Source organism: Podarcis gaigeae (genome assembly GCF_964106915.1).
Source record: "Podarcis gaigeae genome assembly, chromosome: 6".
Lineage (NCBI taxonomy): Eukaryota > Metazoa > Chordata > Lepidosauria > Squamata > Lacertidae > Podarcis > Podarcis gaigeae.
In genome coordinates, this window is record NC_139682.1 from 58,502,046 (window position 1) to 58,528,201 (window position 26,156).

The window sequence follows — 26,156 nt, forward strand, 5'->3', positions numbered from 1 at the left end:
TTTAAATTGGATAAAAAGTTAGGATTCCAGGTGGAAAAATCGAAACTGGAAACAGAACTGTTAGAACCTAAGACTAAATTACTTTCAAGAATGTATAGCTTGTTGCTCAGGTGGAATACACAGGATGAAACGGTTAAATCAGCTATGATAAAGTGGGCACAGGATATTGGGTATAATATCATGTTTGCTGACTGGGAAAAGTTATGGACCACCGGTATGAAGTTTACGGCATGTAATGCCTTGAAAGAAAATATTGTGAAAATGATATATAGGTGGTACATGACTCCAGTCAAGCTAGCAAAAATATATCACCTGTCAGATAACAAGTGTTGGAAATTTAAGGAAACTGAAGGAACGTTTTTTCACCTCTGGTGGACCTGCCCTAGGGTCAAGGCCTTCTGGGAAATGATATATAATGAGCTGAAAAAGGTATTTAAGTATACCTTTCCCAAGAAACCAGAGGCCTTCCTTTTGGGCATTGTTGGCCAGAGGGTGTTAAAGAATGATCGAACACTATTTATGTATGCAACAACAGCAGCAAGGATACTCGTTGCCAAATATTGGAAAACTCAAGATTTGCCCACGCTGGAGGAATGGCAGATGCAACTGATGGACTACATGGAGCTTGCAGAAATGACCGGCAGAATCCGAGACCTGGGAGAGGAAGCCGTGGAAGAGGACTGGAAGAAATTTAAGGACTATCTACAAAAACATTTTAAACTATATGAGTGCTAAGAAGGATGAGAGAATTGAAAATAACAGGGCCCATTGAGTTAGTTGATAAAAATTATGAGAATGAGTGAAATATATGAGAAAAAGAGAAATTTTGAATAAACATTGTGTTAAAATTAGGAACCTAAGACCTAGATAAAAGTATTCAAAGTTAGGGACAAAATATTGGAAATGTGTATAATAAGATTTGAAACAAGGTGATAAGTTGCTGTCTAAAGTTTTGTAAATTGGAATGCAAGAGCGGGAGATGTGAGGAAGTCCAAAAGATGAAGGAAAGATGAGTATTATAAGATGTTAAATTTTATGTTTGTTCTTTTTTCTGTCTATTATCTGTTTATTCTGTCTTTTCTCTATTGTATTAACAAAACTCTTAATAAATTTTTTTTTTAAAAAAATATAAAATGTCAGAAAAAGTCTTACTGACAAAGTGTCTTTTTTCAATTATGTTTTTTCCCCTGGTCTGGCGGTCTCTTCTTTTTGACTTCTTTGCTAGTGGTAGTGTTGCACTTCTCAGCAATTGCAACATAGCTGGGATTTTGCAGTACCTTTGTTTTCTCCCTTGGTGTAAAAGCAGGCTTCCCTGGATTGTTATATGATGTTTGGACATGTGCCCTCTTCACACACCCCAAATTGGTGAGGATTAGAGAACAGGAATTCATTCATAACCAGGAGAGGAATTACTGGTGGATCATTCCAATAGGAAACATTACACTAATCAGTAATATAATTGCTCCAGGAGATGTGACTATGCATCTTGATAATTGATGTCAACATTTTTCATTTTTTAGTTTGCAGTATTGTGGCATTTGTAGCCTTGATATTCCTGCACTTTGCAAAAGTATCAAGTGAGGGAGAAGGATTTATTGTTGAAACACACCGACAGCATATTGATGTCCCAAGCAAAAAGTTAAAGAGAACTTGCACATCACAATAAACACAGGACAGCAGTGATGAGTTCTCCTGTTCTGAAACATGCACTCAGATTTACCCTATGCACCAATGTATTCATGCTATATTTGTCCCTATCCCAATCTACACTATTTGTTCTTATTGGTAAGATAGAAATGTGAAGACAAAGGTAATTTTTGCTTTGAAGGAGCAAAACTTGAAAATCAAAACTTAATGTGACCTAGAAATTCAGTGAAGGAACATATTATGTAAGAAATATTAATGTTTCCAGTGCAATTTCTATAGCTGAGAAGTATTTCATTCATGGGATGCGGGTGGCGGTGTGGGTAAAACCTCAGCGCCTAGGGCTTGCTGATCGCATGGTCGGCGGTTCGAATCCCCATGGCGGGGTGCGCTCCGTCGTTCGGTCCCAGCCCTGCAAACCTAGCAGTTTGAAAGCACCTCCGGGTGCAAGTAGATAAATAGGGACCGCTTACCAGCGGGAAGGTAAACAGCGTTCCATGTGCTGCGCTGGCTCACCAGATGCAGCTTGTCACGCTGGCCACGTGACCCGGAAGTGTCTGCGGACAGCGCTGGCTCCCGGCCTATAGAGTTAGATGAGCACACAACCCTAGAGTCTGGCAAGACTGGCCCGAACGGCAGGGGTACCTTTACCTTTTATTCCATTCATAAAGACAACTTCATCTCACAACTGCCATCTAGCAAATACTATATATGCTCAAGGAAAAAATAAAGGCAACATTAATGTGATTATAAATGTCTAGATGGAATTGTGGAAATAGGTCTCCTGCCTTGCTTAAGCAAGCTGCACACATTGCTGGAGGGCAGTGCCTGCAGATGCTCCCCCGAATGCCATCTGGATACTACTTTTGAATCCAAGGTACAAGAAAAACATACCAAGGTACATTTAATAATACGACAGGGAGGGAAGGCTCGTCAAATGCACACAACATACAGTGATATGTGCATTGCTAGATACAACCTAACAACATATCATGAAAACATATAGAGCATGACACAAAGTTGATAACATAGGTTACAAAGAAGACAGCAGCAGCAGCATGTTGACTGCTTACAAACGCTTCTGCTACAATGGTGCAATTTCTGCACTGAGACAAACACTTTTCACCTTTGCTACTCAAGCTTTGCCATTAATGATCACCAGAATTCCCCTGACAAATGGTACTAATATCAAGACAAATAAATAAACTATGATTCTAGCCCTACAAGTGCATCTGTAACATGGGGTTCATTCCGTGTCTCTTGCTGGGTGAAATGTCTACACACACACCACACCCCAAACACCACCTTTATTTTAAATAAACTAATAAAAAAAATCCTTTACAAGTAGATCACTTTCTTTTTTTGCTTGGCAAAACCAAATTCTCCTGGTCTGTTAAAACCCTCTTTAGTTTTGCACTTACAAACTACTGGCATTTTCAGTCAGTTTCTTATTTGAAAACATGGATTTAAGAGTTGAACATCCAGTGAATACAGAAATCTAGACCTGGATAAGTTTTCAGAACTATGGTTTAAACTTAAATTTCACTGGTTAAATCTACTTAAACATTTTGTAGGCCATGATCCAGCAGAAGCTTCCATTCATTAATTTCAATGGGGCTTGTGCAAGTAAGCTTCAGTTGGATTTTGACCCAAATGCTAAGAGAGTAGTTAAGGGTTAGTCTTACTAACCGGGACCGCTTACCAGTGGGAAGGTAAAAGCAGGTATGAGATTAAATTTAATGATCTGCTTTGAATTACACATATGGGGGAAATCTCAAAATAGTGTGAGTAGTGCCTGCTCATGCAACAGGGTGTCTGCTTTTCCTTCTTCATCCTGCAGTCCTATGCATGCCCCCCACCCTCCAAAAGAACTGTCCTGGAAACTCTGGATCGGGACCCACTGTTGCCCAGACGAATTTCCAATGCACAAGTGAGAAGACATCACTGGATCTAAGTGCATCTTTGTGTGTAAGCAATTCTGACTAGTCTTTTGCAACCAAGCAAACAAATGCAACATTAAAATTTGGGATGCTTAGAAGTTAAACATAAACAGATTGTTGTTATTGGTCCCAATTTAAGCTCAAAATTTGTGAAGCTCATGTGTTAACCATGACCAGATTATCATTAGTGTGCTGAGCACTACTATTTCTTGCTGAGCTTCTAATAGGAGATACAAAGAGATTCACTATATTTCATTGCCAACCTTGACATTCACAAACCTTCATCTGATTATTGTGAGTCGTCGGATACTAAGGAGAATTCATGGAATTACTGACTTGCTAGCTATAGTGAGTTTTCATCCAGGATCTTTAGTATCCAAATTGGCTTTCATATTTGCATTAGTAAAAATATTTTTGTGACTTGTAGCTCTGAGTAACCACTTGTACATCTACATACATCCATGCACATATATTTGTATATTTCAACAAATGTGAATAACTACTATTACTTCTACTACTGCTATATAAGAATGCGACAGAAACACAGCTTAAGTGGAATAAATCTTTCCAAAAACCTACACCCATTCAAATCATAACTGATGTGGGTTGAGTCCTAATATCCTGATTTGCAAACAGATGACACCTACTCTGCCCAGGGATACATGACTAATCAATGGCAGGCAATGGGGGATTGTGGAAATGCGGTAGGGATACATCTTTATATAGCACTGTGATGAGTTGTTTGAAAGCCTTCATAAAATTGTAAACAGATAGTTTGGACATGTTGATGGGAAGATTAGGTTTTATTGTGACTTGAGTGACAGGCTTAGTGAAGGGTATTTACGGTTTGCCTCCTGTTGCTAAAAACACCATGACAAGCAGAACCTGACATGTGTGCATAATGGGAAGGCTTTGGGGGAAAAAATTATAAGAAAAAGAGCTCATTAAGAAGCTTGTATTTCAGCAAGCTTCATTTTCCCATGCTGAGAAAACTGCAGCATTGGGGAGCCACACAAGGCACGGAAGATCTGCAATTTGGCAAAGGCTGCTTTACTTTGACTTTGCTCACACACATTCCCAAAAGACTAAGTGGGAAGCTCTGTCCAAAAGTGGCAGGGAGGACTGGTCAACATCAATATCAAAATAGGAAGGAAGGAAAGAAAGAAAGTAGGAAAGGCATAATGTGGTCCAGCATTCATACTCAGCAGAGACACCAAATTAATTTTGCAGAATACAAATGTGTGTAGCTGTTATACACAGTTTATTTTCACTCTCCAATTTCTACCCAGCAGATTAATTATGATGTCCATATGCAGCAGGAGAACAGGAAAATCGCCTTGCCAAGGCTGCTTTCCCCAAAATGAAAATGAACTGTCTTACATCAGCCACAATGTTATAAAGTACAGTGAATTAGAAAGAGGAGAGAATAAGGAAACACTTCTCTGTTGTTAAAGTCATTTAGCCAAAGTCATTTAGACATTCATGTGAGCAAGGTTTACTATTAATAAAGTAAGTGTCCATGGATATCTAAATCAGATAGAGGCAACACTGGGTAATACAGGCACAGAAATTGAATTTTAGAGCGCTGTCTAATAGAGAAAGCAATAAATTGGAGGGGGGTGAAGGCAACTGTCTTAAAGACAAAGAGGGCTGTGTATAAAAGAGAGAACATTAAAACCAATGAGTGGTTGAATAAGATATTGGTTTTAATGTGTGCTTTATTTATTTTTAATTTGTTGAATTGCTGGATACCTGCCTACTCTTTTTTGTGCCTCTTGTACACAGGTGAGAGGAGAGCAAAATCCTGTTCTTTGCACACTAATGGAGAATTACTGATCTGTTTTGCTTCTCACCAATGCTGTAGCTAAGTCCTTGTTCCCAGGATATGGAGCCAGCCTTGGAGTAGACCTGACAGGTGGGCATTCTCCTTCTTGGGTACTTTTAGGCTTGGCTCTTGGCTTTGTGATCTGTCATCGACTTCACCCCCCATTTTTCCTATGTTTAGTGTTTGTTACAATGCAGTATATAAAGTAGCAGAGGACAATGTGGAATTTTAGTTTATGGATATGTAAATTGTCTTTGTTTTCCCTAGAGTGTGATGCATTAGAAAATCTTCTATGGTAACTCTGCCACACGAGGACCTGCATTACTCTGCTCGCCAACCTCCCTGTGATTCCCCGCACAGCAACCCATAGAGCTTTTCCTTCCCACCCCATGAAACTGCAAAAGCTCACTTTCCCTTGGGCCTCTTGGGTTTTTATTCATGGAAACCCAGCACTTTGATACAGCACTACAAAACCTGCAATGGAGGATGCACAATGACAGCCTTACATTTTTATGTATATAGGAAGACAAACCTGTGAGTGTTGAAGAACTATTGAAAACTTGTTACTCCTGCTTTGAATGGCATATACTTACACTTACAGGTTGACTTTTTGGCACATCATAAACACCTTCCTTCTTTTGGCTAGTAGGAACCTGTAGTAATAAATAAAAATGTAGTTAGGATTAAGGTAAACATACAAATATTGAGAGGTGTAGTTGGTAGCTTGAAGAGTGCTATGCATGATCCTGCACTTGTGCAAAACTGATACTTTCTTATTGTAGTGATAGAGACAGATCACCATAGCCAGAGACAGTCCTCAGAACCCAGGTACGCCATAATCCCCATTTCTGAGATCATGGCCATATGGGTTTTCCCAACAGGCCCAGCTCTCTGGAAAGATGCCCATTTATCCAACTGGCACTCCTGCCAAACAGCCAATTGAAGTAAACAAAACCATCAAAATATATATTCCTCAGAAATGAACTAAAACTTCTACAAACAGTTAATTTTAATTTACAGTATATATCTAGTCTTTGAGCATCTACTGGTTAAAATATCAGTTTCAGATCCACATTTGTAACAGTTGGTCAATTTCACCTTTTAAAACAGTAATTTAGTGCTGCCCAATGCTCATGCCAATGGTCTTGTACATTTTGGAAGGTAATGAGTGATCTAGACACAACATCTCACCAAGCAACACCCTGCACAATATCAGAAGCAGCAAGGGGTAGTTTATAGTTGTGAGTCACAATACAAGTCAAAGCTTGGTTTTCAGCCAATTACTGTGCTTCTTTGAGAGGGCTGACAATGACCTACTTTATACCACTCAAATATAGGTTTGTTAATGGGGAGAATACTTAGTTTAGAGCTGAAAAGTATGTAGTCTATATACGATAAGTTAACACCAATGTGTCCAACAGAAATTAAACTAAAACTTTTTTCTATGTTATACACAATATTCAGGGTAAAGCTTTCAAGGCAATATAAATAATATATACCAACATAAAAAAGGCTGAGGTGGATAAAAAAGAAACAAGTTATTAGAGAAATCACACCATACAAATTATATCTGTACTTGCATGAGTATGAAATGGTACACATGTCATTGGGATAAATGAAAATGCTTAAAAGGAACTTTGGTCTATGAAATGTGCTTGACTGACTGCTGGAGGCAATGAGAACACAGATGGAGCAATTCTATACCTGATAAATGTTTTCTTCTGTTTCAGGCTCACGGATTGGCTCATGTCCAGCCTCAAACACAATGTACTATTACATCAGCAGCAAAGGAGGAAAGGTCAAAGATGAATCAGAAAAGAAAAAAGGCAATTTGGAACTTCAGAAGAAATAACCATAGACAAGCAGTAAAGAAGCAGGTTCAAAGTACAGGCTGGCTTAGGAGCAATTGACTTTTGCTGAAAGGCATATCATGCAACCTTCTTTTATGGAAGAGAAATAAAGGAGAAATGGAACTTTGCTAATTGTCATTTGACAAGTTTCCTGCTGTTTTCCCAACGGAGATACAACCAAAGGCTCAATTCTGTTCCCACAGCAGCTACTGGGAATTTTTACTGTGGACTTCTGTGGGATCATAAAGAAGGCCCTGGGCTGCTGAGGGCACTTTTAATCTGTTTGAGGGAAGGAGGGAAAATTAGCAAGTGCAATGAGTTAAATTTCAGCTTCGAGTTTCCAATAGGGGGCTATTTTTTACACTATATTTGAGTACGTAACATTATTATTAATTATTATTGAATTTATATGCCGCCCTATACCTGGAGGTCTCTGGGCGGTTCCATAGTCAACAAGATCAGTTATGAACAAGTGTTTATTTTTGAAGGTGAAATTTATTAAAGGAAATGCAATTTGCATGAAACAAAAAGTTGACTATCATTGTCGCCTTCTTAAATTAGTGGCAGGGAAATCTGGCTCAGAGCACTGGTCTCAGTGTGGCTATGTCCCGCAACCCACGGCCACCTGCCCCACACAGGTGTCGTAAGGTCACAACAGAACAATGGGAAGTTTAAAGTGAGCATCTGGGTTTTTCTTTTTGCAAGTGGGGCTCCTTGTCATGGCTTATCAGCTAAGCAGCACTGAAAAGAAGCCCCAGCTGAGGAGTCTTGCTTGTACCTTTTTGAAGCGGTTTGCATTCAAACCGCTTCATAAAATGCAGCTCGCCTATTTGCAAGGGCACTCCCAGCACCAGTGGCTCTACTTCAAATGGCTTCCTAAAATGAAACTCTGTTTTATGATGCAGCCTGAAAAGCAGCGCCAAAGGCATAGCCTTTTCCTGTGGCCTTCTTGGCTCATTGATTTTTTCCCTTTATTCTCCCCATGTGTATCCCATTTATTCTGATGGAAGAGAGTGAAATGCACAACTTTCAGGGCTAGCATAGTTTCTCTCCCATTCCTGGGGTGTTTTTTGAGGATTGGAGGGCTTGATCCACTGCTGCTTGCAGCATGCCACCCCCAGTGCCCCATCTCTACTGTCAGTGGGACACTGCTACAGACCCTTCCATAGCTTCACTGAAGACGCATATAAGTTTGATTGCCTTCTCCAAGAAGGCAAATCTTAAAAATCCTCGGAATGGCCTCAGAATGTCCTCCCGGGTACTAAAAGATTGCAGTATTACTGTAATGCATTCAGAATTTAGTATTAAGAATACTACCTGTAAATCAGTGTTTTGAAGATATTTTATAATTTTTATAGCTGACTTATTAGACACCTAAATTATATTTCTTTTTTTAGCACTGTCACTCAGCTTAAAGGCTTAATCACATCCTTAACTATTTCTGAAACTCTGTTTTTATAAAGCTTCAGAAATTACCTGGTAAACAGGATCTTCTACATCTTCCTCCAAAATTGTCTATCGCAAAGAAAGTAGAAGAGACAAAAAGGAAAGAAAGTGAACAGCAGGTGTACAAGAGCCAAATATTGAGGAAAGATATTGCACATTGTTCAGTAAAGGAGGGCTAGATGTCTACTCAACCTTGCATTGCATATATGAAGGCGCACATTAAGAAGGAATACTCTGAAATTCTTCCAGTTTTAAATATCACAAATTAAATATTCATGCAACCATTTTGTATGTCTACTGTGCTCAGCTTTGTTATTCTCAATCACTGCCAAATTGTATTATGGCACTACTGATAACAGCAATATTCACAGACAGCAGTGGAACCTGTAAACCTTCTATCCACTGAATCTAGTAACCAGTTACCAGTGCTCAGCAGCATAAGACCCACCCATTTAATGGTACAGGTAAGAGCATAGGTTGGCATGATTCAAACTTTCTGTGGCAAAATATCAGTTTTATTCTTTGTTCCTAGGATGTCTTAGCACAACAGTCCCAAATTCTCAGTAGTTGCTTTGTCACTTCATCAGTGTACACTTCTATTAAAAAATAATTAGATACCTGATACACTGCTTGTTCACACTGTTTATCTTTTTGTGCCTTTTTTTCCAGCTCTTCCCTTTGTTTCAATTCATAAATGAGTTGAAAGAGGTCTCGTAAATCCAGAATTACAGGCTCCGCCTACATAAAACAAATTAAGAGTATTTCAATAATATGGGAAAGACGACTAGCAAACAAAATGTGACCTTTCCTAATGAAACAGATGGTCTTAAAAACAATTTTATTTAGTAACGGTATAATGAATTCATTTAGATGCATCAATGGATTCTTATACTCTTACTTGTGAGTAAACCATTTAAATTATTACATTGAAATTAGTGTTAGTACTGAAGTATGAAATCATCTGATCCATATAATGAATCTGTATAGTTTGTAATGTTTGGCTGTAATGCAAACTTGGCAACATTTCTGCTGGAAGTTCTTCTCTGGCTTCAAACATTAAGAGGTTCTGCTCTTGCTTTCTTAATGATCATTAGGCCATGTCAAGACAAGACCAGCTGATATGTAAGCACCTGGGCAGAAGTCCTTTAACGTTAGCTCTTTATTCTCAGTGTCATTGTCATTGATCAATGTGAAATTATGTGACCTACAAAGCCAGCTGCTTTGTGGATGCATGCGCATGTTATCTAATTTTAATTTCCCCACTGCTAATGAAACTATCATTGTTTCCTGGAATTACATGACCGGTCAACCCAACTGAAGTGAGGTCAATTCTCTTGATGGCTTCTTGAGAATGCTTTATGTGATTGTTGCTCCCTATCTATATCCAAATCCCTCTCTTGTTCCTATGTGCATGTATTTGGGTGCACAGAGTGAGTGAACTTCAAAGCAACTCTCTGTCATGGCTAGTGCTGTGGGAAAACTGCTGGAAGATTGAACCAAGGTGCAGTTGCTAAGTGACAGGGGAACAATATCATAATGTGCATGTAGCAACATTATGAGATGAAAGAGAGTTCTCAGGTGAGCTTTTTCCAAATGCTTGCCAACAAATCTCATACCAGCCAAACCAATTCCAAAATGAACCACAGGTTCATCTCAGGTTCCATCTCAGGGTGGAAATTGTAGATTTAAGTCCATTTGTTCCTACTTAATGGCAGACACCAATTAAAGTTTTGTGGAAATGAGTTAAATCCTGGGTTAAATCTACAAGTCAAAAGTTACTGAAGATAGGCTTCCACAGCCATATTGGAACTTTCATAACAATGTCTAGCCTGTGCCTGAAGTCAATGTGACTAAATCTACACTACTCTAGCTTAACTTGGTTATTCAAATTGAGTTCTTAGGATGGCAGCCTTAGGCATTTTAAAACACTCCAAAACACACCCTTTCTCATTGAATTAAATACCTTGTTTATATTGGTCTAGCTGCAAACTTTAACTAGGCAAAGGTTCATTCTTATATAAGCTAATTATATTTGCAGATTAATGGTAATTATAATTATGAGCATAAAAGGCATTGCTTATATTTATTAGTGGTTTCTAATACAATGAAATGAGAGTAGACTATGCTAAGTAGCTATTTGTTTTCCATCATTTTCTATCTAAATGAGTCTAGGACCCTAAGTAAACTTATTTGTATTCAGCTAGTGTTTCCAGTTTAATTAGAAAGGAAAATAATTACTAATTAGAAGGAATACATCAAGAAAAAAATTGAGAAGGGTGAATTGTATTTCTTTCTTTCCAGGACTGGTATTGCTAAACTGCCATCTCAGAACATTTATGCATGCACTTCTGACAGCATTATATACTGCATAAACAATGCTTACAGGCTGCCCTTTCAAAGCAGCACTGTTCTAGACAGAGCTATCAAACTGAGTTAAACTGCAGAAAATGACAATAATCTTGATACTTACTGCTTGGGCTGTTTTTATTGCCACAAATCTATGATTCCCTTCCTTTCCGCACACATATCCGAAGGCCCGATGGTCTGTGATATCCTTTGCGATGTATGAAATTTCATGAACTGCATGATGGTGCTGTAGTAGCTGTTCATAAACAAAAAGCAAAGAAGCACAGGGCATATTTTACCAAAGTTCACATTTTTTACTGAGGCATGTAATTTACCTCTGCGAGGGTACACCTGAATGACAATGATGTTTCAATAAAAAGCAAGGTATAGATTCTTCAAAGCTATTTTTATTGATTTGATATTACACTTACAACCATTTTCATGTTTTGTATGCATTTCATCCAGTGATTAGTGTTCAGTCAGATTACCCCCAAAGGCGCACTCTTTCAGTGTCTCCCAAGACAGACAGATGCCAACAACAACAACAAACCTTCCCTGTCTGTCACCACAGGTTCCTTCACTGCTACCTCACAGTTCAGGACTTTCAATGTAGAGTGCTCACTGATGGTTACTCATCCCCTCAGGGTTCTGTCCTGGGCACATCAACAGTATAGTGTCCCAGTCAAGGGAAGTAATAGTACCACTCTATTCTGCCTTGGTCAGACCACACCTGGAGTACTGCATCCAGTTCTGGGCACCACAATCGTGATATTGACAAGCTGGAACATGTGCAGAGGAAGGTGACCAAGATAATCAAGGGTTTGGAAACTAACACTTAAGTTCAATGATTGAAGGAGCTGGGTATGTTAAGCCTGGTAAAGAAGAGACTGAGAGGAGATATGATAGCAATCTTTAAATATCTAAAGGGCTGTCAGGTGGAAGATGGAGCAAACTTGTTTTCTCCTACTCTAGAAGCTAGGACCTGAACCAATAGATTCAAGTTACCATAAAGGAAATTGAGACTAACCATCAGAAAGAACTTTCTGACAGTAAGAGCTGTGTGACAGTGGGAAAGACTTCCATGGGAGGTGGTGGACTCTGCTTCCTTGACGGTTCTTAAGCAGAGGCTGGATGTACATGTACAATTAAGTTGAGATTCCTGCATTATAGGAGGTTGGGCTGGATGACCCTCGGGGTCTCTTCCAATTCTACAGTTCTGTGAATCTGTGGCTATTTTCTCATGTGCTTCTGCTGTTAACAGCTCCTTTAGCAATCTTTTGTGCCTTGCAGACTGTCACAGACTGTGTGTGTGGTCAGCAGGTGGTCAGCAGCCTCCAATTACAACCTGCAAGCAAATACACTTAGCCTAGAAATGTGAACAAACATGTGTAGGTCTGCGCAGAACATGCTAGTACAATAGTAACTTGTCAACGTGTTTGTTGTACCCCAACTGAAAGGGCTTTTCACTGTTTCCAGAAACGGAAGGCCATCTATTAGTGCAAACAGTAGCAGGGTTATCACTTCCAGATAGCGGTAACTTTTCAGTTTTCATCACCCAGCTAAGTAATAGCTCTTCTTACTTTTCAACACGTAAAAGACTTTTGTCTGGCACAGAGGAGAGTTCAGCTCTGCAATTTCACTGCTCCATATAGCCTCCTGCTTACTGCACTGACACATACATGTTTATTTGTGACTAATAGTACCCTTTCTGCCCAAATTTGCCTTCCATAAAAAGAAGCATCACTTTATGTTTAATTAGTAATATTTAATTAGAATCGGGGGGGGGGGATTCCTCTCAGCATTTTTGTGTGTGTCAGATGTTGCACATTGCTTTGTATGCAGAGAGACAGCAAATGTGAACTTTAGGTGCTTGGATTTTATATTGTGAAGCTCTACAAAATGCAGTAAAAAACAAATCCAGAAAATATTCTTACAAAACCCTTCTGCATCATTGTTGCATCCTAATAAAACTGAACTGATAAAAATCTACCTCCAGTCAAAGGCAGTATCAGGGCAAAATATTTACAGATGCAAACAAACCAAATCCTCAGACATTGCTTTAAAATGATCCATATCTTTGCTAATATTAATCTTCTAGTTATCTGCACTTTTTATCCAGCAATAGATTTCTATGGGCCACATGTTATGATGAACATTTGAACATCTGGATAAACTAGCTGCTGACCCATTAATCAAAGTGGGTTTACTGAGTGGTGATTTCTGTGAAGAGAGAGGGAAATCAATATTCATGTCAACTTAGGCAGACCTCTTAGTGTTCTTGTCCTTCAGTAATGGGAACCACATTGGCCAAGAAATATCTATCGCTAGATTGATATTGGCTGACATGTAAGTTTTTGCTTTTACAGAGGTCCTCTTCCTTTCTGAAAGAAAGATAAACCATGCCTGGTAAAAAAAGCAAACCTAGAACTAGAATTTCTTACTATGGATGATTTTCAATGCAAGCAGGACAGACTTTTACTCACCCAAAGGACTTCCCCTTCCTGTCCTCCTCCCTGCAGCTCATTGTGTACCACACAATGTATTTGCTAGGGCTGCAAGGGAGAAAATGGACGTCTGCACACATGACATGGGATTTCAGATAATTTTGGAAGGGGACAGTTCACAGATCTCTAGTACAGCCTTCCTCAGCCTAGGCCCTCCAGATATTTTGAGACTACAATTCCCATCATCCCTGACCACTGGTCCTGCTAGCTAGGGATCATGGGAGTTGTAGGCCAAAAACATCTGGAGGGCTGAGGTTGAGGAAGCCTGCTCTAGTATGTTGCTTGGACTAATCAACAGAAAATACTTGTGCTAGTCACCACAGAAAATATATCAACTGGAAGCTTCCAATCATCTAAGCAGTCTAGACTGGTTATTATTTAGGAGACCATGAGTATGTACAAACTTACTTAGAAAGTGTAACAAGCAAGGGTTTCTAATTTTATTTTTAAAAAAATGTATTATAGCATCATGGCTTCCATTTATTTCTGTGCCACCACATATCTTATAGCTTCTCCTTGTAGTGTTTTATTCTAGTCCTCTCACAGGCATGATATACTAAAGATTGTAATCAGTGAGTTTCTTTATTACTTTATTGTATTGTCACAGCTAATATCAGTTATGTACCTGCAGGGGCATTGTTCAAAGTTGCTAGGTTTCTCCCCCCGCCCCCATTAAAAATGTCTTCCACTTCAAAATAAGATAAGAAAGTACAAAAAAGGTTACAAGTGCATTCACTCTTAGCGTCATTCTGATTCCTAAGCAAACCATTTCATTGCAATGCATAGACAAGTAAAACAGAAAGAAAGCAGTTTCTATATTCCAATAGAAAGGGTGAAATGCAAAATTCAGTGGACAATAACTGCATACAAAACTATGTTATTGTTCCAGGCTGTGATTTAGCCACTAAGCAGCAGCGCAGCAGTATGGATGCTATACAAGCCACTGTGAGCACAAGCAAATCACCTGTATATGAACACTTATCACTCATATATCCTACATTACTATAAAAGAACACTATGTAAAGAATACTATGAATACTATGTATAGAACACTATTATCAAATATCTGAAAGGAATGGATGCACTGTTCTTATTGGAGACATGAAGGTGGTGTCCCTAAAAGTCAGCATTTATCTACTAATCATACAGACTGTAAATCAACACAAAAATATTCAGAGGAAGGATAGGAATAATGAGGGGTGGGGAACCTGGACAACTTCCATCAGTTCTAACCACTAGCCATTCTGGCAAGGGCTGATGGGAGTTGGGAGTCCAATAACTTCCAGAGGGCCCTGGCCATAGACTCTCACTTGCATCCTACTAAATATATATTATGCCATATTGCCAATAACTTCAGACATAATAAGTTAATTATAGGGTGTAGTATAACCATTCTTCATGAGAATTGCATGTTCCCCAGCGTATTAATGATGCAATCTTATTTACATAATATAATTGTATTGATTTATTAGAATTTCTTTTCCTGTGCTCAATTTGCAGGCTTTCTTCTGAATCATGAAATTAAATATCTTCCCTTCCTCAATTGCATATTATGGAGAATGTTATCTCAAGCTCCTATTCAATCAAAGTTCTTTGACACCGCTTTATTGATTGCCAAGCAATGTTTGCAGAGAAATTAAACTATGATCAGACTCCTTACTTGTGGAATTAGACATAAAGATTATTCTGCCATGGAAAAATATCACCTACAATGCTGAGATGGCAGATGGAAACATTTATTTGGGAACCCTTATTAACTATCGGAAAATCATTACATCTCTAATGGCTGATGATGCCAAAGTGTTACCTTGCAAACTGTACCAGGCTATTAAGAAGTAAGTTAAGCATGCCTACAGCAATAGCTTTGTCTGTATTTAATTTAAGGAGTATTTAGAAAGATGACTGTCAAGAGATTAAAAAAAAAATCTATGAAATTTTACTTTATCTTGGCACAGGAGATATGAAATATTATACTGCAGACTCTGATATGACAAAACGCTGGTGCATGTTGATTAGAAACATCAAACTGTTAGACATCAATTAAATCGGATAAACTTTTTAATTGTACATATTTATGTGAAATGTTGACAGATAATGAATACACCTCTTTCCCCTTACAACTGTATGTTTAGTACTTTTAGTATTTTAGTTTTTTTCTGGGGAGCTGAATTGGTTCCTGTTTAACACAACACACCAGCAAACCCTATTGAAAAGACTTATCCTTCTCACGAAAGTAATTCAGAGTCAAATTAGCTTTACAATGAGGAAGAGACAGGAGACCCACAAGCTAAAAACATCAGTATTTATTGATGTTTCTAATGGTGTTTTTATGAATGCCTTTTGCTGGTTTTATTCTTATATGCTGTATGAGAACTTGATACAGAGGGAGGTAAGGAGGAAAGAAAACAGGAAGGTGAAAAAGTGCCTTATCTGATTAATAAAGTGTTGCTTATTGCACCCATATTATAATGTATGGAGAACTTTGAGAAAAACAGTAATTTTAGAATATATTTTTGGAAATCCAGTTATGAAACTCTGAATGGACCTATCATTGCAAAATGGCTGATTAATTTCAGCTTTTTCATGCCCTTGCTTGCACCTGGGATTTGATAGGCTACAATTAAATTGCAAAACAGATAAAATGAAAATTACCCCTTGACTTTCGTGAAATATAGTTTAAGTACTAGCCCAGGCATAGGCAAACTCGACCCCCTCCAGACGTTTTGGGACTACAACTCCCATCATCCCTAACTAGCAGGACCAGTGGTCAGGGATGATGAGAGTTGTAGTCTCAAAGCATCTGGAGGGTTGAGTTTGCCTATGCCTGTACTAGCCTTTGCATTAACAACAACTTTATTATTTGCACCCCACCCATCTGGTACAAAACCCATTTCCTAAGCCACTCTGTGCAGTTCTAGTACGTATGAAAACATAGTAAAATGTCAGACATTAAAAACTTCCCAATACAGGGGTGTCTTCTAAAAGTTGTGTAGTTCTTTATCTCCTTGACATCTGATGGAAGGATGTTCTACAGGGAGAGCACCATTAAAATGTTGAGGCTTTCTTACAAACTATCATCTCTTTTTCCTCCTCCTCCTCCTCCTCCTCTCTCTCTCTCTCTCTCTCTTACACACACACACACACACACACACACACACACACACACACACACACTCTTAGAAGCCAGCCTCATAATGTTCACATGTTGAATTTTCACAGTCTCTTTCCTAAGTTTGTCTCCAAGCCCATTATCAATTTATAAGTGAAGTACAAATTACTTGGAGGGCTAAAGGATGAGAGAACATGGAGATAATACAGCTCTGGGAGGAGTGCTGGATTGGCTCTTCTGGAGTGTTTGTATTTCACTGACATCCACACTACCCCCTTCCACAGCCCCCTCCCCATATTGGTAAGCAACAGTGACCCATCCAGCTAGTAAATTAGCATAGTTACTTTGCTCCACTTGGTGAGCTGCTTCTGCTAAGTAGTACTAGAAGAGATTTGTTTGTTTAATGTACTGCGCTTCATCCGTAGATCTCAAAGCGGCTCAGAACATAAAAATGCAGGATAAAAGCAGTTATTCACTAACCACCTGTCCACAATGTTCTTCAACTGGACAGTGTTGTCATTTTTAAAAAAGGAAACCAAAAACAAAAACTAAACTAAGCAATGAAATCACTACAAATAAACACATAAAAGCCAACAGAAACCACATGAAATCCTTCTAATATAGGTTTTAAAACCCAGCACAGACACTTGAAGTTCTAAAACACCCCTAACATAGTTCAGTCTGGACTTGAGTGTTGCTGGGGCAGAGGAAGATCAAAAAAGCCTCCCCCTCAAAAAAAAAAAATTAACTGATTTTGACTGGTTGTGTTTTATATTGTTAAGTCACTTAGTGATTTTTTTTTTTGTAGAAAGCAATTAAGAAATGCAATAAAAATAAACGAATAAGCACAGTATCAAACATCACTGGCGAGGTGCCATCATTAATTTGAATATCACTTTCAAGAATGTCCTCTCCCTAGAAAGTGCCTGTCTCAACTCATTATGCATGGAGAAAGGGCTGTTATGTAGATATGTACAGGAGAGGATGCTCCTTCAGGTAACCTGGCTAGAAGACATTTGCAGCTTCAAAGATTAATGCTAACACTTTGCACTCGGCTGGGAAATCTTCCCGGTTATCAATTAAACTTTGTTATATCTTTCCCATGCAATCTGAAATTTTATTCCACTGCACCACTACTTTTACAGAGGCTTCTGCTCATGGATCCACTTAGCTATTAATTTTATATTCTCTGTCTCCACTTATACCTGACTATATTGGCAAAATTGAATGGATCTAGCTACTTCAAAAATCTCTTGATTTTCCCATTTCTCTCCAGCTTCTAGAAGTCTGTCATAAAGCCATTCATCCCTTTCCTCACGCTGCCCCCTTCTTTCTTTTTCTGTGGCCTTCAAGTCATGGTGAAATCAATCAAGTTGATCAATTAAGCACTTAGAACGGCCAGGAATCACTTCCAATAAGAGGGTTAGCTTCTGTGACAAAGAAACAACAATACCACAGCTACCCTGTTTTTAATGAGGGAATTTATTTATTGAAAGACCACAGTATTAAGGTTGCAATTAATACTAAAGGAAACCAGTTAAAGCAGCCAATCTCCCAGTAAAGCTACATAAAGAAAGGTCCATGCCAAAACCAAACAGAACACAAATATCAATAAAATATGCAGGGGCATTATAGGCACAGAACATTTTGTGTTAACTTGCTCTCAGAGCTTGCCACAGAATGTGAATAATTCAGATCTTATTTATGAATCGCTGTGGCCCATGCACATTATCTCAATACTCTGAAAAGACTGACAGACTGCCCATCACCTTTTGTTTGAGCTGGCTAAAGCCTATTATTTGTGTCTTATAATCTATGGGTGATATATAACATTAATCAGAGAATGGCCACTGAAATCAATAAAATTCTAAGTCCATTGATTTTAATGGATCTGCTTCAAGTATGACTTAGTTGGCTATCATCCTATTTCTATTAATAGCATCTTCTATAAACAACATCTTCTTCCTTTAGAAAGAAGGGGGGGGGGGACCTTCCATAAATGCAGTTCTATGAATGAAACATCATCTACCTATCCATGCAGCATATAAGGGAAAATGGAACACTGGTTATGCAGATTGCTTAGCATGGACTGGAGAATTACAGTGGTGCCCCGCAAGACGAATGCCTCGCAAAACGAAAAATGCACAAGAAGAAAGGGTTTTTCGGTTTTTGCGTTGCTTCGCTAGACAAATTTCCCTATGGGCTTGCTTCGCAAGACGAAACGTCTTGCGAGTTCTTGCGAGTTTTTTCTTAAACCGCTAAGCCGTTAATAGCCGCTAAGCCGCTAATAGCCGTGCTTCGCAAGACGAAAAAACCACAAGACGAAGAGACTCGCGGAACGGATTAATTTCGTCTTGTGAGGCACCAATGTATAGCCTCTACTTTCAGTTCCTTTCAGTTAAGTTGATGTGCCTGCTGCTATCCTTTCCTGAATAATTTCATCTCTTCACATTCCTATTTGAAATTACCTAAGCTGCAATTATCAAAAGCTTCCTTCACATATTAATCATATGAAGAGGGTCCATGCATTGAAAGTAAGATCTTTGTCAACAACTGTTTTTTGTGTTGAATATATGGTATATGGAAATTTATGGACCTAATAGGTATCTAAAGCCATTTGCACATGCAGAATGTAGGCACTCTATATAGAGAAATGAGCAAACTAGTGATATTTTAGGGAGCAGGCTAGCAGGCGGTGCCCATTACTTACATCATAGGAGCCTACACAACATAAAACTATATGTAGGTTGCTATATGTAGGTTTTATTTTATTTGTTTTTTTATCTTATATTTTGGAAATGCACATCCAGGTTTTCTTTTACTTTCATTTTTTGGGGGGCTCCCAAGAGAGTGGGGCCCTAAGCTATAGCTTGTTTAGCTTATACGTAAATCCGGCACTGGTAATACCGAATGCTGTCCATTCGTTTGTCTGCGGTATGAAAAATAATGCTGAAAGTCAAAGGCTTTGCTGAGGATATGCAATACCTTAGGCCCCTTCCAAATAATCATGCCAGTGACATTTTTATTATTGTTATTACTGCTGCCATTTTCATTACATTGCATTTTGGCCTGTTTTTGTAATTAATAATAAAACATCCTGGAACTATGAAATGAAGGTCAGGCTTTATTATTTTTAATCAATGAATAAAAAAATTGTCTAAGATTCTATAACCATCACTAACACTGATGTTGCAGATGTGCTCCAAAGAAATGACTGTGCAGTTGCTAGTAGGATCCCATTTTTTAAAAAAAATATCAAAATCCAGATTTTTAAAAGTAAAATGTAATGTCAAACCAGGCCCCGGGCACAATCCAGCCATTCAGTTTCACTGTATGCCATGCATTGTCAAAAGAACTGCAGTGGTTGGACCCTCAGAAAGAAATGCCCCGTGGCTTTTCAGAGTTATTCAAATAGCTCATATAAGACTTTCAATGCATATTGCAATATATGACAATGATACAGTCTTGCACATGCCAGTGGCACTTTTGCACTGTTAGCTAGAGGACATGGAACTCCATCTGCCACAGTGACTGGTGGCAGCCCCCTGTAAATATGAGACTGTAAAATAAGAATGCAAGAATAGCTCTTCTGCAGAAGACGAAATGCCTACACTGAATTTAGATTGTTCAGTACCAATGTGAGGCAGATCACTATTGCTTCCATTGTTGCTTTTTTTTACAAGGGAAACTGAGGCTTAAAAGATTTTTCTAATGCTAACCACAAAAGGTATGGCTTAACAAAAAAAGCTTAACTTTTTCTGAAGGGAAAGGGGAGGTCACATTATAATTAACTCATTCTTCTATAAGACTATCATATTTGACTCTAAGCTATTAGGCAACTGTGTGAAATCTTGGTGATAAAGTATGGGAGAAATTTTTAAAGGTGTCTTTCCCCCTCCACACACACTAGTGTTCTCTATGTATCATATAGGAACAATGTCCTAGTGCACTTAAATGGATCTGAGCATTTGGATTTTCGGCTCAAATGAAACTCAGAAGAGGTGAAGAAGTTTGATCTGTTCTTCAGCTAGAGGTGAGACTTTGATGTAAAGAGTCATGCAGCTGTATTACATACAAAGTCACTCCCTTAATAGTGAAGATTGTGTAGTCTCCTAGATTTTCAAAGTTTAAATGGAGAAGCAGACACAGTTTGTACCATCCTGTCCTGTTTATGAAGCACAAAGAGCAACTACAGATTTCAAATCCTTAAGATTTGAGGCTACTTTATTGAAAAATGAAGAGTTTTCAACAAATGAAGTTTACTTCAAAAGAGACAAGTGTCACCTTATCTCTGTGGACATTACAGAAATATCACACACTTCAAGTTACCTCCTAAAAGTCATTTCATGAAGACAATGTATTAGACATGGCCCCAGTAGAATGTATTGTATACTTAGGGTCATATTCAACGAGGTCCTACTCAGAGTAGACCCTTTGAAATTAATGGACCTAAGTTAGTCATGTCCATTAACTTCAACGGGTCAAAACTGAGAAACATTAGCACTGAATACCACCCAAAATATACACGAAACAATGCTCCTACTTCCATTATTACCATTTTCAATATAAATCATTTTTTTCTACCCTGTTTATATTTCATTCAACCGCAAGAGGTTCAAACTGGTTTCTAATCATATAGCACTCCAGATTTGAAGCATTAATAAATAATAAGGGAAGACTCACAGCCATAAATGTTGAAACATGCACTGCCCTATATAATTTATAGAAGATTCTGGTTAGAAACTACTTCATTTTCAAAAGTCATAAAGGCTCAAGATTTTCCTGGGAGAGAATTCCGTAAGTGTGATCCAATATAGTAGTTTCAGTCAATACAATAAAATACAGGAAAAGAAATGACTAGGGTTCATTATAAAGCAATAGTGGCATTTTTTTTATCCCTGCATTACAAGACAGACAATGCACAGGCCATTATGAGCAGAAGAAATGCCAGATTAAGAGTTCATATTTTCCTAGTGGCACATTGATTGAATATTTAATTTCCATACCGCTCAATATATTTTAAATACTTCTAAGCAATGTACAAAAAACTAAGGCAACAACAGACAATATTATAAAAATACAGCTACATATAAAAATGTTACATTAATACAAAGTTACTCACATATATAAATGAATTTCAGTTCATTTTCCTTCAAACACACTCTTTCCTCTCAACTTCAGGTTTCTCACTCATAATCCAAACAAACTTTCAGCTCACCCACAAAAGTCTCACAACAAGAGGAGTTCATGGAAACAGCCTAGTCTCTCCCTCTAGACTTGTTAATTATGGACAGGCCCAAGGTAGCTGGTACTTACTCAGGCTGCCTACAGCTGTGTCCTATTCAGCTACACTCACACAGGTGCAGCAGGTTTGTTGAGTGTCCCAGGAGGTGCAAAGGATGGGAAGTGACTTCCCTCCACTCACAGCCCTTTCTGTCCTGTCATCCTCCTCATCCACCAGCTGGAATCTGCTAGAAGCTTCTACACAATTTTATTAGAATGGCAACCACCATTTGTTACTAGATCCATTCCTAGATGCATCCACTACTTAAATCCATAGCATCTGTCTCACCAACAGAAAAAGAGCCATATATTCCATTTGGGGTGACAGCTATTATCTAGAAGTACAGGAAAATGTTAAATTCTCAAAGGCATGAATTTCCTTAAGGAAGAAGAAGCCTCTTTTTAAACCAGCCCTAAGTTCACAAAAGGATTTCACAAAAAAATCCTGCCAACCTAGCAGTTTGAAAGCATGTCAAAGTGCATGTAGATAAATAGGTACCGCTCCGGCGGGAAGGTAAACGGTGTTTCCGTGCGCTGCTCTGGTTTGCTAGAAGCAGCTTGGTCATGCTGGCCACATGACCCCGAAGCTGTACGCCGGCTCCCTCGGCCAATAAAGCAAGATGAGCGCCACAGCCCCAGAGTCGGTCACGACTGGACCATTAGGTCAGGGGTCCCCTTTACCTTTAAGTTCACAAAATGTACTAGCTAATATGCATTTCTATTTGCCATCTTCCCTGTGCACACATCTGTTAATACTGGTGTGGTTAATAGCCTTAAAGTCTTCTCTAGTAAGACTCCTGGAGGCTCTTCTTACTTGCCAGAGGAGGCTGGCCAAGGCATGTAGGCTCTTCTGGGCAACTCCTTACCAAGGCTGCAAGAGAACCGAGGTACATCTCAGATCAGAGATAGCCAACACTGTCCCCTCCAGATGTTGCTGGACTACAACTTCCATCATCAAGCTGACTGGGGCTGATGGGAGTTGGAAATCTAAATCTGGAGACTACCATGTTGGCCCCTTCTGCTTTACACATTTACATGCATGTAAGTCCCACTGAACTCAGTCAGGTTTACTTCTCAGTAGGCATTTGTAGGGTTGCACTGTTAAAAGAATAAACCAGGTGGCTCAATTATGCATGCTTTTTTGGTGTTACAACAGATTGTATAATGCTGATAATGCATGGAAATTATTTCAGAACAACTAAAGCTGATTAAAACACAGCAGCTAATTATATTTCAGCAGCTTTCCCTGTGTCTATGAAATAAAACAAAAGATGGTATTTATTCAGAATATTAATGGCAGCACTCTCTGGCAGGTAAGAGGCAAACCCTGCAGAAACAATGCAGCTCAACAAAGCATAATGCATGGGATATGGAACACAACCCAGCACAAATGAGTGAGCGGTACTAATCCTACATTGAATAATGCTAATTGCAGGTGAAAATCTTGTTCAGAAAACCACCTTCATGATATCCTTATACATGATCTAGGAACTTGTCTGTCTTGTCTAATGACACGCACACAGCACAACTGAGCAGTCTACACAACAAATTCATCAAACCAGCAGTTATGTCTACCCACATGCTGCAATACATGGTAAAGATCTGATTTGGTCAAATTTCAAATCCCAAATAGAAATGCCTTGAAAGGATTCTGGGCTTGCAGAGCTGAAATGGAACTCTGTAAGATGGCTTGTATTGAAGCAGGGACCCACCTTGGCAATCCAGCCATGAAAAGAATAAGAAGAAGCTATATCCATGTGCTGAAAGTGAAAGGTAATAGCATCTCTAAGCCTGCCATAATGACAGGGTGGAAAGATGAGGAAAGAGAGAAGAAACATCATGGTCAGAGTGAGTAGAGGGTACAGAGGAAAATCGCTACTGTTACTTACAGGCCAAGCTTGTAATCAGATGGAATTATTGCAACTATAAATTTAACCCCTTCATATTCTGCACCCCCAATTTTTGTTAAAAGTCTGTGTGTCTGTTTTTCTGCGATATGGAATGTTTCAATAGGTAATATGGATATTTTTTGATGAATAGCTTATAGAAAGTTATTCTAATCCTAAAATTTGCAGAAAAGCCACTGCACCCATCCAGCTGAAATTTAGCAGGATACTCCAGTTCTGTGAAAAAGTCTGGAATAAATTATTGCATTCTGTGTGCGCAACTGTTCAGCATTTCACTTTGGTCAACTGTAGGTCTTATCCAGGTTTAACTAAGACATCTGCCAGTTTCACCATGATAACCACCACAAATATGCAACATGTCATCCCATTCAATCTGGTATGTATATGGCAGACCAAGATTAAATGTCCATGCAGTACACAAAGAAAGCATTAACCTTCTGACTCTGAAGGGGGAAAAGCAACTTGAAAGCAAATGACTGTATATGCTGTTGTACATTTGGTATGAACTTTCTGAATGCCACATCATCTGTGGCATGGAAAACTTTTACTAATAATTTCAGAATAATTTTGTGCATTGTTTTGCACAAACGTGGATTTTATGTATGGAAAATGTTGCCCTTGTGACACTTCATTGACATACTGTTTGTGAAGTGTTTTACAACATGCCAAGTGGAAATTATTTTATCTCACATGCGTTTATCTAATTTGCTCATTTTGACCATAGATGGGTACAAAGATAAGTAATACATAAAGATTTTAAATTCTAACTGCTAGGTGTTGTGTTGGTTTTTTTTAATGCAGCCAGCAGAGGAAAAGATCCTGCAGTTTAAATGTGAAAGGCAAAGCTAACTTGGCGCTTTCATTCCAATGAACATAGTAGTTTATTATTTTAGGCACAGACCCTGGCCGAGACCACAATGACTCCACGGCTCGTGAGCAAATAAAAGAGGACAAATTGAATGTGATAGCATGGAGAGAGAAAGAAAAAGTGAACAAAGAGCAGGATGCCAATTTGTGGTTTGATAGAAGAACTGACTACAAAATGGGCCAGGAAGCAGGACTTCTGAGCGTGAACATGATTGAACTCTTTCCTCAGAAGGGGCTGTTTATTCTCTCGAAAATTAGCAAAACACTATGTGGCTGCAAATGAATGGTCCACCACTGAATCTGTGTGACCTGGAGCCTTTCATTCAGTTGTGTCACACAATAGGCAACAGAATTTCTCACTCCTGGAAGGCAAGTATAGAAGAGAAAGGAAGTCGTAACCTTGGAACATTCTCCAAATATGAATGGGCTTCTCTTCAGATAACCGGCCTCTTAAACATGGCTTAACTATAAATGGAAAATAAATCTGCAATCCCAGTACACCTTCCATAAGGAGTAACTCTACTGATAAACCACGGAAATGTTTTTGTGAGCTTCTCCACAAGGAATTTCTAGAGCGTTTTCTCCAGCCCAATAGCATACTGTAAATGGCACAGCCAGAAAACACTTTCAAATAAAATGGAATAATTATATACCATAAACAACCAGGTAGATAGATTTGACATCCTCATCATCAAAAAAACATTTTATACAGAAACGATCAAGGATCTAAATGAGTAAGGTATCTAGAAATGTGTTTACACTAAAATCATTGATATAAATTTCATATTGCAGGCATTCTTATTGTCTAGATTAAAAATCCATTCAATATGGTTAAGAATTCAGGCTGGGTTTTCACTGGTTTATTGCATGTAACTGAAAGAGTGGAGTTATGCGTTATGCATTATCAGTTAGCATTAAATTGTGCAGCCTCACACTTGTCCTGTAAAATACAGTCGTACCTCGGAGGTCAAACAGAATCCATTCTGGAAATCCGTTAGACTTCTAAAACGTTCAGAAACCAAGGTGTGGCTTGTGATTGGCTACAGGAGTTTTGTGCACTCAATTGGAAGCCGTGTTGGACGTTCGGCTTCCGAAAAACATTTGCAAACCAGAACACTCACTTCTGGGTTTGTGGCGTTCAGAAGCCGAATTGTTCGACAACTAAGCTGAATCCTAGGAGCTTGTAATAATTCTTTTTTTCAATTAAAGCAAGATGGCATATTGGAAAGCCCTGCTGGGGAAGTGTTTGCACAGGACAAAGATCCAAGGACTTCATGGGCAGGATAAAATGCAAAAGCTGATTTTGGCCCCTTCTCATTTTCATGTAGATTAGGTTTAGCATTCAGCTTCATTCTTTTTTCTCTCATCTGAATCTCAAAGCAGAAATTACAATTAAATACTCAGTACACCAGCTTAGTTCAAAACAGGCATAACT

At 38.7% G+C, this 26,156-nt stretch overlaps 1 protein-coding gene across 10 annotated transcripts in view; it reads right to left on the bottom strand.

Annotated features, from left to right (window-relative positions):
- Positions 1-26,156, bottom strand: part of DAB1 (DAB adaptor protein 1) — a 654,787-nt gene that overhangs the window by 39,218 nt on the left and 589,413 nt on the right. For 7 of the 10 annotated variants that reach the window (XM_083742749.1, XM_083742751.1, XM_083742754.1 and 4 more), the window contains 5 exons: positions 11,176-11,307; positions 9,324-9,443; positions 8,736-8,774; positions 7,114-7,179; positions 6,003-6,062 (listed from right to left, as the gene is read on the bottom strand). In XM_083742749.1, the coding sequence (XP_083598875.1) occupies positions 6,003-6,062; positions 7,114-7,179; positions 8,736-8,774; positions 9,324-9,443; positions 11,176-11,307 (417 nt within the window). The remainder of the gene's footprint in view (positions 1-6,002; positions 6,063-7,113; positions 7,180-8,735; positions 8,775-9,323; positions 9,444-11,175; positions 11,308-26,156) is intronic. The other 3 variants (XM_083742750.1, XM_083742758.1, XM_083742757.1) reach the window with 1 other exon arrangement.